This window comes from Aedes aegypti, chromosome 3 (genome assembly GCF_002204515.2).
Source record: "Aedes aegypti strain LVP_AGWG chromosome 3, AaegL5.0 Primary Assembly, whole genome shotgun sequence".
In the NCBI taxonomy this organism is placed as follows: Eukaryota; Metazoa; Arthropoda; class Insecta; order Diptera; family Culicidae; genus Aedes; species Aedes aegypti.
The window spans coordinates 340,437,332-340,452,937 of NC_035109.1; the positions used below are offsets into that span (position 1 = coordinate 340,437,332).

General features: G+C 34.6%; 1 protein-coding gene across 2 annotated transcripts in view; it reads right to left on the reverse strand.

Moving 5' to 3' along the window:
- Positions 1-15,606, reverse strand: part of LOC5577758 (ras-related protein Rap-1b) — a 436,890-nt gene that overhangs the window by 65,056 nt on the left and 356,228 nt on the right. For both annotated transcript variants that reach the window (XM_021849004.1, XM_021849005.1), the window contains exon 4: positions 10,685-11,127. In XM_021849004.1, the coding sequence (XP_021704696.1) occupies positions 10,685-10,773 (89 nt within the window). In that variant the 5' untranslated portion in view covers positions 10,774-11,127. The remainder of the gene's footprint in view (positions 1-10,684; positions 11,128-15,606) is intronic.

Consider the following 15,606-nt stretch of genomic DNA (forward strand, 5'->3'; position numbering starts at 1 on the left):
GTGATGCTCTTGTATGAACTTGATGGAAAATATGTTCATGAGCCTATTTGTGCATACAGTATTGGACAAAACATTTGCAAATTTTTCGATTTTCCATACAAAATATTTTTGAATAATTTTTCCAATCACGGGTTTATAAGTAATATCGGTTTTACTAAAGTGTAATCTTCGACGAAAAATTCAAAACTATTTATCTCAAAATCTGATAGCCCTATACAAAAACTGTCTTCAACTGATCATCTCGTTAAAATCTACAACTTTGCTGAATATACTATAAGGCTATTCCTTCAATATGTTCAGTTATGTCAATTATAGAAAATCGTCAAAAAATTCACTTTAGTCAAATCGTTACTTCTTAACAAGCCTTAACAATTTTCAAAAAATTAAAACTCAGAAACTATTTGTCTGATCGGTTTGGTGTCTACCGCAAAGTTTTAGGTTATAGTTGGAACTATCTGGAAAAAATATACACTGTAAAAACATGTTGTACCTAATTTTTTTTATTTCGAAAATAAAGCTTAAAAATCCATTTTCTCAAAAATCGTTTTTTAATTTTTTATTTTTTTATATTTTAAAGTAGACAAAAAATGAAGTCTTTTGCACAGTGGGTCAAGATGGAGAAATCATGGACATAAAAGTTATGATTTTTTATAAATAGGTGGATTCTTCAATATGGTCCAAATAAACTTTTTTTAATGCTTCTCGACCCGATTTTATGAAAGTACGTAAAATTTGCAACAAAAAGGTATACGAGAAAATTTTGCTTTCCGAGATAAAGCGAATTTAAAATTAAATTTACTGAAAATTCACAACTTTTGGTTGTTTTTGGATGTTCTTCGAGTTGATAAAATAAATTATATTTTTTTCTGAAAGCATTTTATTTCATGTTCTTATACAATGATGGAGCGTCCTATTTTGATACAGATTTCTTACTTTTTCATAATGTTTACAATTTTTTTTACTATCATTACAGTTTGAAAATTGCCTAACTTCTATTTTATCTACGGAAACTGGAATAAATGAATGGTATTTTTGTGTTCCCTGAATGGTTATTGCTTTCGAATATTGTTTATCAAGCTGCTCCTTGATATGTTCATACTCTGTTGTAGTTGCATAAGAAAAGAAAATTTGTGTTAGTTGCTCCTCCTTTCGCTTTTGAGCCCAATCAAATAATTTCTTGGCATTTTTGATGGGATGTTCAGGTTCTTTAGCTAGACTAGCTCTTGTAGCCATGCGTTTTATTGTTCCCCCTAATGCATCGCAGGGCCCTTTGCCATGCGATGTTGCGAAAAAATGTCATTCAACATCTATATCATAGTTTTTCTTAAATTGGCAAAGACTAGAAAAGTTCTTTCTGTTTTTATATTGTGATGCAGCTCCATCGGACATGAAATACATTTTGTTCAAATTTAAGTGCTTTTCTTGGCGTATAAAATTAATCATTTTTGAGATAAACTAGTTAACGGATTTAGAATCATGCCGCAAATCTTCGGAAATTACTACAAAGCTTAAATGATTGAGCATGCCATTTTCCTTAAAATAAATCGCAAATGGATGAATAGTTGCTTGCTGCGCATTCCAGTGATGACTTTGAACTTCGTTATTTTGTTATTTTTAATTTCATACATTTTGTTCCATATTTTCTTGATAATTACATATCAAAATATCACAATGTTGAATGTTGAATTGTGTGTCGTTAAAAAAAATAAATAAATCATATTTACAGGGCACATTCTTTATTTCGCCTCATACCATGAAAAATAACCAAATCAATATTTTTTCAAACATTTAAGTCAAAAATTATCTGATCTTTCAGACAATGAACAAATGTCTAGGCTTATGAACCTCGAAAAGCATTCGAAAATGACCGAAAATTGAAAATTATATCATAATTTTGTATTAAAATCGCTGTATCCTCAAAACGGTAAAAGATAGCCTGATTTTTCCGAATACCTTTTTTGTTGTAAATTTTGCGTACTTTCATGAAATCGAGTTGAAAAACATTTAAAAAGTTTATTATGACCATTTTCAAAAATTCACCTCTTTTTAACAATCATAACTTTTTTGTCCATGATTTCTCCATCTTGACCAACTGTGCAAAAGACTTCATTGTTTGTCTACTCTAACATATAAAAAAATAAAAAAAAATCAAAAATACGATTTTTGAGAAAATTGATTTTTAAGCTTTATTTTCGAAATATTAAAAATTACAACATTTTTTTACAGTGTTTATTTTTTTCCGGATAGTCTCAACAATAACCTAAAATTTTGCGGAAGACACCAAACTAATCAGACAAACCGTTTCTAAGTTACAATGTTTTGAAAATTATTAAGGAATTTTTTCTTAGGCCCTTCTCAAAAGTAAGGTTAGAGTCAAAATGACGAACCGATGATGCAAAAAGGCATTTTTGGGCGTAAAGAAAGCATGTGCAAAATTTCATCCATTTTTCTGTGGAACCGCTTTTATATTAATTGTGACAGACGTTCCACACACTTTTCAATGCTGAAATGATGTTTTATTAGCTTTATGTATACTATTCGTATACACAGACAATGCAAAAACAATAATGGCATAAGTGACCTTTATCCAAGATCTTGACAATTCCTCAAAATAGTATTAGAATAAAAATAATACAATACATTTCATTAGAAACATATTTACAAAAACAAGTTTTAGGTGTTACAAAACTGAATGATTTTTGTGATTCAATTAACTGCCCATACTCTGTTATGCGAGTCCCATTTGTATAGGAAATCGCATGTAAAATGTGACTTTTATGCAATTATGGGCGTCAACAAATTAATAATTATTTATTTTTTAAGACCAAGCATCAAATTTGACACTATAAAATAATTTAAAGTTATTTTTCTTGCGCTATTCAAATCATTTTAATTGAAATAAGTTTTAATTGTATTTTAACAGTTGAGCTTTTATTTTATGAATCAACCATATGAAATCAACAGAAATTTGCAGGATCCCGCTATGAAAACCAGAGAGCCCAATAAGAATCTTCAGGTACCCGTTAAAAATCCACATAAACCCGCTAGGGTTCTAAAGTAGAAGCTAGGAACAGGATCTTCCTTGGAATTCTCAGGATCTATCCATTAGCTCGCAAAGAATTTTGAGGTTACTGCTTAAAATTTTAAGATTTCTTTGCGATATTCCTAATAATTCTCAAGTTTCAAATAGAAATTCTCAGAAGTTCATAAGAACTACCCAGAATACAACTAACAATCTCCAAATTCCGCTGGAAACATATTTAGAATCCTCAAGGTTTTGCAATGAATGCTCAAAATACAAACAGAAATCCACCGTATTCCACTAGAAATTTACAGGATGTCTAAAAAACTTCACAACGAATCGAAAGATTTCACACAACATCCCCAATAAATTATTATACATTCTCAGGATCACACAAGAAAACCCTTATGTCCGATAGGATTACCCAGATTTCGCACAGTATTTTCAAAAATGCGATGAAAATTCTGAGAAGCCCACTTTAAGAGCATTGGATCCTGTAGGGATTCTCCAGAGTCTTGTTAGAAAACTCCTAGACTCAGCTATGGATCACCAAGATCTCGAAGGAAACATTTTTATTATTTCATGCGACCCGCATCCTTGATATGGCACGCAGTATACTCCAGCCTGAGTAAAGCTAGGTATGCTGTTCCGCTCAAGAAACGTAAAACTTTCTGCTCAAGAAATGGCCAATAAATTTCCTACAGTGAGCTCCATTTGAAATGACATTTCTTTTCAACAGCGTACTGCGATCAAAGAAAAATGCTTTTCTTGAGCATTTCTTGAAATAAATTTCGCACCCATCGAGATAGGCGATTACTTTTCTGTTGAAGTATGCACTTCGCTTAACGCTTGTACACAGTATTGAATCTTTTCTTAATAAGTCGAACAGAGTGTCTATCGTATTAATTGCACGATAATGACCTCATTGATAATTCATTTTAGTTCAGGCTGTATTTCAATTTGTCATGGTTAAGCTACAAAAGGCGTATAAAAGAAACTGGTGGCTCATTTATTTCTCTAAATATTTCTCAAGGTTATGAATTATATGTTGACGCTTCTGAAACATACTTGAACGAATTTAGTTGAAATATGCAATCAACTTTATAAAATTCCATTGAGAGTAGAGAGAGGGATGCCAAAAATTGTTCAAACTAAAAACAGAGCATGCCAAAAACGGAATCCCACTGTAGCTCGAAAATGGCTACTTTTAGAAAAGTGATCATGATCATTTTGATGGTTTAGAATAGTTTTAAGATTCTTGTATTATCATCAAAATGAATTTATTTTGTAAAATAAAAACAAATTCGGATCATCTGTCAAAATTTGTTCTTCGAAAAACTTTTTTTTTAATTTCCCATCATGAAACTTAGTCCAAAACATCTGTTTCCTATCAAGATTATACAGTCAACTCTCCCTTACTCGATATTGAAGGGACCATCGATTTAGGGAGGTATCGAGTTACAGAACACAAAACAAGTGCATCTGCGATCTAAGAGACCATCGATTTAGCCGTGAAAACCGACTTTTACTATGGTTCTCTAACTCGATATCGAGACACGGAATATCGAGTAAGGGAGAGTTCTAAAAAATGGACGCAGTAGTTTCAATCCCCCAACAAAAAATAGGGAGAGTTAAATGTATAGTGAAATTTTAAAAACATAATTAAAATGGGGGTTTTGTGCAATTTAAAATTTAATTTTTTTATATGAATTTATTATGATAATATCTATCTCTCAAAGTTAAAGTTCGGATCATGAATATTTCAAATAAGTTTCATGCAAAACTCACAGGCCATTTTCAAAAGTTATGCTTGAGTCAAAATGATCAGTTTTTCTGTAGAAAACAGCTGTTCTATCATACTCGAAACATCTGTAAAATTAAATCCAAATCAATCAGTGCGCATCGTACACGAATTCTCTCTGCTCTTGGAAGTTTTATAAAAACTACCTAAAGCAATAAAACAGTACTTTTCAGTGCTAAAATTAAAAACGGTACTTTTCAGTGCTACTAAAGCAGTACTTTTCAGTACTATTTTTTCTGCTATTGATCCCTTTACGATCCTTGTTTGGACCCGTGCCTTCGATTTTTCGTTGGACCCGTTGGCAAAAGCTAGCGGTGGTAATCCTTATTGGACACCGTCTTGGGAAAAAACCTCTCGAAGGTCACGTCTTCTTTCGTTTATTAACTAAACATGGTATCATCAACTAACAAAAGGAAGGGTGAATCTCTGAGTTCACAACTTCCTTCCAAAAAAGTGGGATTTAAAACTGTCACTAAACGTAGCAAGAATGGAAGAAATGACGTATTTTCCGGAATGCAAACTTTCTTCCAAGAGTGAAATGAATAATAATGATTATTTTATCGAAATGAGCAATCAGTTATATAAGTCACCTGAAGAGATCAAAAATGGAATAAATGATTTACTTGGATTTTCCCCAGTCCATGATTATAAAAAGAGAACCCAATCTGGCATTGTTCGGAAAGGGCTTTCTCAAGAATTTTATTTAGTTCACTTTAACAAAAAAGAACTAAATAATATTAAAGCTTTAGAAAAAGCAAAACTTATGTTCGATATCCGTGTGACGTGGGAACATTTCTAGAAACCTGGAGGAAATTACCAGAACCCCACTCAGTGCCGACGGTGCCAAAAGTGGGGTCATGGTACAAAAAATTGTCGCATGGATGCTAAATGCATGATTTGCGGAGTTTCTTCTCACGCTAAGGACGTTAGTCCAGTGAAGGAAGATACCACCAAGTTTATATGCTAAACTTGCGGGAACAATCATAAGTCCAATTTTTGGAATTACCCTTCACGCAAGAGAATCATTGAGGCTCGTGCCAGGCAGATGAAAGATAATATCCGTTACGATAACGGTCGTTTCCGGAATTTGCCTGGTAGAGTATCGAACAATGCTCATTTTTCAGTTAACGAACGCTTGATCATGAATCATACCCATCAGGAAGATCATACAGGGTGTCCGCAAATTATCCGAACAGCAAAATATTGGAAAGATGATCACGCATTGAAAACAATGAAAAATCAATGTCCATGTACCTTTTATAATATTTCTATACGTTAACACAAAATACAACTTTAAACAATTTCGAAATAATTGCTTGTTACTGAGATAGGCAAATTTAAATTTTACGGAGACGTTTTTCCTGAGGGCCGCTAGTCATACTGGAGATGTGTTATTCCTAAAACCTAAAAGAGATAAATCCAAATGTCCTATTATTGTTTGAAGTAATCTACAGATTAGTGGCTTCAAGTTAGACTGGAAATAGAAAATTTTACGGTTCAAATCCAGTGAGTTGTAAGGACATTTCTCTTCCGTTATAAAGCTCGGAAAACAGCTCCCTTTAAGACACCTCAATACATTTGGGTTGGTTGTGCAATTATTTGAAATCGAAAATGTGTCACACTTACTTCTTAAGAATATAATAAGCCAATATTTAAAACCATGCAAGAATATTGAATTTATTATGCTTGATTGTATAGAGCCATGTCTTCAAAGTTTGTACGGATAATTTGCGGACACCCTGTAATCATGCTCATTCACGAACTTATTTTAATCTGTTCGAATCTTTCAATTTCGAATGTATCTACCCACGGAAAATCCTCTGCCGATATCGTTGCAGGTAATTTGAACTCCTCCCCTATTTGTACTATGAATACCCATTCTATTTGTTTCAAATCAATTGGAAAAAAACCTTACCGCCACAGGTAACTCCTACTGCGCTTCTTCGTCTACCGACAATTCTAATGGGAAATTATCAGATAATGTACCCACTTCAAGTGATGCCTGCCTCTGATTTTAATTTTCTAACTGAACAATTGAATCTAATGATTGATGCAATGTTCAAAGCCACCACTATGACTGAAGCAGTCCCAGTTGGTGTAAAATTTACAAATCAAATTGTTATTGGATTACGTTTTTCTAATGGATCCAAATAATAACTTAAATATTTTAAATTGAAATGCTCGTTCTTTGAATGGTAAAGATGACGAGCTGTTTAATTTTCTTACGGTTAATAACGTGCATATAGCAATTATTACCGAAGCGTATTTAAAACCTGGATCAAAACTCATAATAGATCCTAACTTTTTTGTTTATCGTAACGATCGACTTGATGGGGCATGTGGGGGAGTTGCAATCATCATTCATAGGCGTATAAAACACCAACTGATTTCGTCATTTGAAACTAAATTTTTGAAACTTTAGGTGTTTCTGTTGAAATACAGTTTGGTAAATATACTTTCATAGCTGCCTATTTGCCTTTTCAATGCTCTGGACAGCAAGTTAATTTGCTCAAAACTGACTTGCGGAAATTGACTCGCAATAAGTCAAAATGTTTTGTCATTGGTGACTTTAATGCCGAACATCGGTCATGGAATAATTCTCAAAGTAGTTCCAACGGCAGAATTTTATTTGATGAGTGCTTTCCAGGATATTTCTCAATTCAATACACTGATAGCCCTACGTGTTTTTCCTCTTCTAGAAATCCATCTACGATTGATTTGGTCTTAACCGACTCTAGTCATCTTTCTAGCCAACTGATTACTCATGCTGATTTTGATTCTGATCATGTCCCTGTTACATTTCAAATATCCCATAAAGCGATTCTCAATCCTATCAGCTCCACTTTCAATTATTTTCGAGCCGACTGGAATATATATGAAACGTATGTTGACTCTAATCTTGATGTTAATATTTCATTACAAACAAAACTTGATATTGACAATGCTCTTGAAACTTTAACAAATTCCATTGTTGAAGCCAGAAGCATTGCAATTCCAAAATGTGAAGTAAAGTTTGAATCCGTGATTATAAACGATGTTCTCAAACTCTTGATCCGCATTAAAAACGTGAAGAGAAGGCAATTTCAACGCACTCGCGATCCTGCTATGAAAATTATATGGCAGGATTTGCAGAAAGAAATCAAGAAACGTTTTGCGCAATTAGGAAACAAACATTTTGAAAATAAGATATCTCAATTGGACCCTGGCTCTAAGCCCTTTTGGAAATTATCGAAAATCTTGAAAAAACCTCAGAAGCCAATACCGGCATTGAAAGAGGAAAACAAATCATTACTAACTAATTACGAAAAATCTCAAAAACTAGCTATGCAGTTTAAAAGCGCGCACAATTTTAATTTAAGACTTACTAGTCCAATTGAAAATCAAGTTACTCAGGGCTTCGAAAATATTCTCAATCAAGAGAACGTTTTCGAAAATGCATGTGAGACTGATTTGGAAGAAGTGAGAATTATAATAAAAAAAAAAAATATATGAAAGCTCCTGACGATGATGGAATTTTCTACATCCTCATCAAGAAACTTCTAGAAAGAAGCTTATCATTTTTAGTTGATATATTTAACAAATGTTTTCAATTAGCATATTTTCCTGACAAATGGAAAAATGCTAAGGTTGTTCCGATTTTAAAACCAGACAAAAATCCTGCAGAAGCTACTAGCTATCGTCCAATCAGTTTGCTTTCCTGCATCAGTAAATTTTTTGAAAATGTCATTTTGAACAGAGTGATGACCCACATCAACGAAAATTCAATTTTTGCCAATGAATAGTTCGGATTCCGCCATGGACATTCGACCACTCATCAACTTTTACGTGTGACAAATTTGATCCGTTCCAACATATCTGAAGGCTATTCTACTGGTCTTGCTCTTCTAGACATAGAAAAAGCATTCGACAGTGTTTGCCATGCAGGTTTGATCGTAAAATTAAAAAAAAACTTTATTTTTCCAACATACATTGTTAGAATAATTCAAAGTTATCTGTCAAATCGTACACTTCAGGTTAATTATCAGAACTCCAGATCTGAAAGACTTCCTGTAAGAGCTGGTGTTCCTCAAGGCAGCATTTTGGGACCAATTTTATACAATATTTTCACATCTGACTTACCTGAGTTACCTCAGGGATGTTAAAAATCTTTGTTTGCGGATGACACAGGCCTCTCCGCTAAAGGACAAAGCCTGCGTGTCATCTGTAGTCGATTGCAAAAAAGTTTGGATATTTTTTCTTCATACTTGCAAAAATGGAAGATTTCTCCTAATGCTTCCAAAACTCAACTAATAATATTCCCACATAAACCAAAAGCTCTTTATTTGAAACCTTCAAGTAGACATGTTGTCACGATGAGAGGGGTTCCAATAAATTGGTCAGATGAAGTTAAGTATCTAGGGCTCATGCTAGATAAGAATTTAACTTTCAAAAATCACATTGAGGGCATTCAAGCCAAGTGTAATAAATATGTAAAATGTCTCTATCCCCTTATTAATAGAAAATCAAAACTTTGTCTTAAGAACAAGCTTTTGATATTCAAACAAATTTTCAGGCCAGCCATGTTGTATGTTGTACCAATATGGACTAGCTGTTGTAATACCAGGAATAAAGCTCTGCAGAGAATTCAAAATAAAATTTTGAAAATGATTCTGAGGCTTCCTCCCTGGTAAAGTACCAATGAGTTACATAGAATATCCATAGAATGATATAGAATGTTCCAATGTTTCAAGAACAAATGTCAAATAAAATAATTAATGATTTCAGGGAAAAATCGTCGCAATCTTCTATTGCCATGATTAATGCGTTATATGTTTAGGTTAAGTTAGGTTTAGTAAATTAAAAATGTGTTTTTTTTTTCTTATAAGCAGGTGAAATCAACTCATCTGTAAAAACAATTGAACTGCTACGGCAAATGAAATGTAATATGTTGTTAAAAAAATGTTAATAAAATCTTAAATTTGTTTTACCAAATTAGGATGATAGTGTTGTCTAATAACACAGAACACCTAGATATAAGAAATGAATGTAATGTTTGAAATGATACTAGTGAAGAAATCCAAATCAAAGGCTATCCTGCACGATTTCTAATGCTCACCTGTCATTCTGGATGGAATTCGTCATATAGAACTATCAAAATACAAAGGACATCCATTGTTAAAACTTTTGAACAAATGTCGAATAATTTTATGGATTCTTATGGTTTTGAGCAGTATGCAATGTTTGATCTGCTGTTGGCACGAGAAGTGCTTTAAAAATTATATTAAGTTTATTAACAAACATGTAAATTTATAGGTAACTAGTTATCCCGGCAAGCGTTGTACTGCCTAGTAGGGTATGCAAAAAACCCCATAAAAACATCAAATTTGTATAATTATTTTATTCAACCTTCACGGTAGATTTCAATAATAAAATATTCATGACAAACAAGTCCTTGTTCCATGCAACAGTGATAGAATTGTGGGAATATGTTGACTCGTGCTCAAGTCATTGCGTGACATACAAACACCATTCCATTTTTATTTATAAAGGTTATCATTTTCAAAGGCTTAAAAATAAATCTTGACTAAAGCTAAGTATGCTGTTCCGCTCAAGAAAAGTAAAAATTTCTGCCCAAGAAATGGTCAAGAAATTTCCTACAGTGAGCTCCATTTGAATTGACATTTCTTTTCATCTGCGTACTGCGATTAAATAAAATGCTTTTCTTGAGCATTTCTTGCAAGAAATTTCCCACGCATCGAGATAGGCGATTACTTTTCTGTTGATGTGTATACTTCGCTTAAAGCCGAAAGTTTTTCTACATTCAAATATATGCTTAAGTTTTTGCATTTCGAAGGAATGTATTGGAATAATTAAAAACTTACTTTTCCCGCTTCGGTCTGTCCTCCGGGCTGTCATCCTTCATGAAGGATGGCTGCAGGCTGAAGCGCCTTCTCAGATGTCGGCCCTTCATTCCGGTGTGGCTCCTGCCTGGCTGTTTCACTTCCTTTTGCACTAAAACTAGCTCCTTTTCCTGTCCGGCACAAAAAAAAAGACACGACTTCGGTCAATCGCCTCTGTAAGTCTTACCAAAAAGCGTTCCTCTAGAGTGCCGTTCCTGGCCGTCTCAGTCAGTGGCTTGTGGAAATAATTATTACTCAGTTGGAGACTTTGATCAAGTTCTTTTGGATCTCTAAACCCGAGGGGTTTTTATCTAGTCGTAGGACCTCCACTATGTGTGAGTGTGCGCGCCACAATTTCACTTCACTTGGCTTCCCCTGGATAGCAGCAGGGAAGGACTTTTCCCCAGCAATGAAAGTTGGCCGGTCTGAAATAAAGGAGGATGAAAAGAGGATTATTAAGGAGATGTTTATGTGCTTTTATGTGACTGCTGCCGTGTCGAGGTAGACTGGTCAGACCATGGGCAGTAGGGTGGCCGATAATGATCAAGCTACAAAAGTTACACCCCAAACTCACTAGCCCCGTTGAAAATCAAGTTGATTAGGATTTTGAAACCATTTTCAATCAATAGAACGTTTTCGAAAATTCCTGGGAGACTGATTTGGAAGAAGTGAGAACCTTTACTTAAAAAAAACCCTAAATATCGAAGCCCCTGACGATGATGGAATTATCTACATCCTAATCAAGAAACTTTCAGAGAGTAGCTTATCATTCATTGATGATATATTTCAGGCCTTCAGGATAAACCAATTTCAAAACTGGACAACCATTCTGCCGAAGCTAGCTACTTTCCAATCAGTTTACTTTCCTCCAACAGTAAAATTTTTTAAAAGGTAATTTTATACAGAATGATGGTCAATATTAACAAACATTCCATTTCTGCCAATGAACTGTTTGGATTCCGACATGAACTGATCTTATAAAAAAACCATAGAAAAAGCATTTGATAAACACTATTGAAGGCATGAACGCTTAATTGTAAAATTAAAAAAAAACTTTTATTTTTCGACAAACATTGTTAGAATAATTCAAAGTTATCTGTCATATCGTACACTTCAGGGTAATTATCAGAAGTCTAAGTCTGGAAGCCTTCCTGTGAGAGCTGGTGTTCCTCAAGGCAGCATTTTGGGACCAATATTATACAATATTTTCACATCTGACTTACCTGAGTTACCTCAGGGATGTCAAAAATCTTTGTTTGCGGATGACACAGGCCTTTCCGCCAAAGGACGAAGCCTGCGTGTCATCTGTAGTCGATTGCAAAAAAGTTTGAAATTTTTTTTTCATACTTGCAAAAATGGAAGATTTCTCCTAAAGTTTTAAAAACTCAATTTATGATATTTTCACATAAACCAAAAGCTCTTCATTTGAATCCTTTAAGTAGACTTATTGTCACGATGAGAGGGGTTCGTATAAATTCCTCAGATGAAGTTAGGTACCTAGGGCTAGATAAAAAATTACCTTTCAAAAATCACGTTGAAGATATTCAAGCTAATTATAACAAATGTGTAAAATGTCTGTATCCACATATCAATAGAAAATCGAAACGAAACTTTGTCTCAAGAACAAGCTCAAATTTTCACGGTAGCTTCTGGGGCTCCAAATGAACAAATTTTGGGGTTTTGTGGTTTAATCATTATAGGACACCCTACTGGTCAGCCCACGGGAAGTCTCGGCGGATGAGTGTGGAAACTTTTGGCTTTGGCGTGTATGTAGGGGAAGGGAGGCATCATCTCCAACAGGATGAGAGCCTCATTTGATGTGCCTTTTGTTAGTCAGCAAATTAATGAAAACTCAATTATGCCAATGTTTATGAGGATCTTGATGGGGATTTTGCTTTCCTCCGGGTGCTTGAGCAAATGTGTTTGTTTCGCTGTTTATTTCTGTTCGTAGGAGATGTTTATCGGACGTTGGGCAACAAGGAATTGCTACGTGCTCTGATTGAGGCTAATAGCTTTATTTGAAGTTTCGTTCGATGTATGACGCTGATCCTTTTCGATGCCTGAAAGATTTTCATAACTTGTGTTTAATTTAATTTATTTTGAATTTGAATATTGTTTCCAATCGCTCCAATATCATAGCTAACATGGACATAGCCAGAGGGAGGCAATGGCGTCTGACAATAGATTTTTAATTCAACTGGTTTATACGGAAAGTGATATTATATTTGAATATTCCTATTCATAAAAAGATTTCGTAATGATTAACTTCTTGGAGATTATGAACAGTTCTCAACAAATTCTGTGGGGGAATCTGCCACACATTTTTTATGCAACTCAAAGGTCTTGACAATCAGAAATAATAGATACTCCGATCAGAATCACATAACAAGACTATAATAATACATATTTATCAAGAGCTATTAAGAACTGTGGAAGTTCTCTTAGAACGCTAATCTGAGTAGCAGACTCTGTCCCGGTGGGGACGTAATGCAAAAAAAAGAAGAAGAATCTCTCAACGAAACCTCCAAGTGTTTTCTTAGAAATCTCTCGTAAAATTCTTCCATGTATACTCACGAGAATTTCCAATTTTCACCCGGATATTTCAAGACTACCTCAAGAATTTTTTGTGAGAATATGCACAAAGTTGGGTTTTAGGAGTGTCGAGAATATATTACTTTCATAAGTTATCTAAAATTGGCAGCAAAACCCCAAATTTCCAGAAATGTTTTGGATATTATATGATAATGTCAAATTTTATGTGTTTTACAGGAGACATGGTATTGGCGAAGTTCATCAACACAATGAAACTACTTAGCACTTGCTTTCTAGAGTGACAAGCAATGCTATTCTGCTGTGTTCAGAAAATTTTGAAGAAAGATTTCAAAACTTTTACAAAAAATTAGTTAGATTTAAAGCAAATCTTGAAGTACTCTTAAAAATTGTACTGGGGCTAACTTGAGAGGCACGACCACAAATAACGTTACACTCGAAATGGAGGGAAAAGTTAAACTCGCGTTTTAAATGGTTTAATCCATTTCTTTTCAACAAATAATGACAGCTGATTTGAATTATTCCATCATATGCCCGCCCGGATGCCAATACCGGGAATTGATTTCGAATCGAATGTAAGTCCGGATCCGGTAGATAGGAGGGGCGACGACTTGTGCAGAGAAGAGTGCCATTTATGCCCAACAATGGAGCCCATCTTTGACGTCGTGTTCAGTAGAGTCTCATATTTTCGTGATCAATATCAATCTGTGCCAATTCCAATTGGTCTCTATTAGCAGGCGGAAGCGAGAAATATTGAACATCAGTCCTACTATGGAATCAGAAGGCGGCGGATGCCAATAATAAAGAAATTCTGATGATGATGAAGTGAAATGCGACTGCGGATTTTGGTACTTCAAGAGAGATTTCGTGAGGAGCTTCGGAGAAACAAGGAAATTGCAATCATTTGGACTAATGAAAAATGTGAATGAAGATTGGCGGGTAAGGGTGATAAGCAATTTCGAGATTTTGTTCACGATTATTATATGGATTAAGGTCTTGTTGGGCTCTTTAACTTCAATCTGCATAGGAAGAGAAGATTTCTGTTAGATTGTTAACGGTGGGGGATTCAATGATTGGAAACCTTGGGATTGAAAACATCATAAGAATTCGTCATTCAATTGTTCGTCCTTTACAAACCGAATACCACGAATCCAGAAGTTTCGTTCGTTTTTTTCGATGCCGGAGTGTAAAAGTTTTTTTTTGTAATTTCTCATCGTAATAGGCTGTTTTTTCATCACGCCAATCTGTCATAAAACGGCCTACTTTTCTGCACTGAAATCAGTGCTGTAATGATTCATTACGCAACGCTTTCTCAATACGCAACCTTTTTGAGTTTCGTAATGAATCATTACACAACAATTGTTTTCTGGAATTGATTATAGAACCATCCAAAATACATATAGAGTTTGTGCTTTCCATCAAGACCGTTTCGCATACCACTTTGCACTTGATGGCTCGATTGCTATATACCGAGTGCCTCCGGCAGTCCAACCATTCTCATTAAGCATAGATTTGAAGCAACATGAAATGCCTAATTCACGCCTACGCAGGTGATGCTGATAGCTCTTCTCAGCATCCAATCAGTCAAACCGAACATGCGGAGTGGATAACCAAGTCGGCCAACAAAGCAGATTGCACCGAATCAAGGTTAATTTACGTAACCATCCTGGGTGGTAATTAATTCGCTCCACGTCGTCGTCCGCATCAATCAAAGCCAAAAGCTTTGATCGCAGCGTACGTGAATAATTGCTTCATGCTTCATCGAACAGAATGCGAACTGCTGCTTTAGTTCCATTGGGAACGTCTAGCATAAGAACTGCTCTCGGAAATTATGGCAACAATTTCTAACATAATTGGATAAATCATTGCCGGTACTACAATTGCCCTGGAAAACAATCGAGTTATCGAACCACAACCAATATAGGTAGATTGAGCTAGATACCATGAAGCATTTAAAATGAATGCTTGAAGCTCAAAATGGTAGGATGTTTCCTAGTAACATTCTAAGGCATAAGTCAAGTGTGGGTGTTATGCTTGAAACTGGCATGGCTAGTTAGGCAGTGTTTATCAGTTGAACTTATATCATCAGTAAAGGGGTTTGAATCGTTTCGGATAATCGCATATACGTATTTGCATTTAATTACGTAAACGCAATCAGTTGAGAAAAAATAAAAAACAAAAATCTCTACTGGTATGACGCAGTTTAACATGTGTGATGCAAGTCGATTCTGATCGACCATTTCAAAAATATCTGAAACTTTGCACAGTTTTTCAGTTCCATCTAAATCGTCATTTTCCGATATCAAATCTTCAAGTTGAGTCACGACTAACTTTTCAAAAGGGTGTATGTGAAA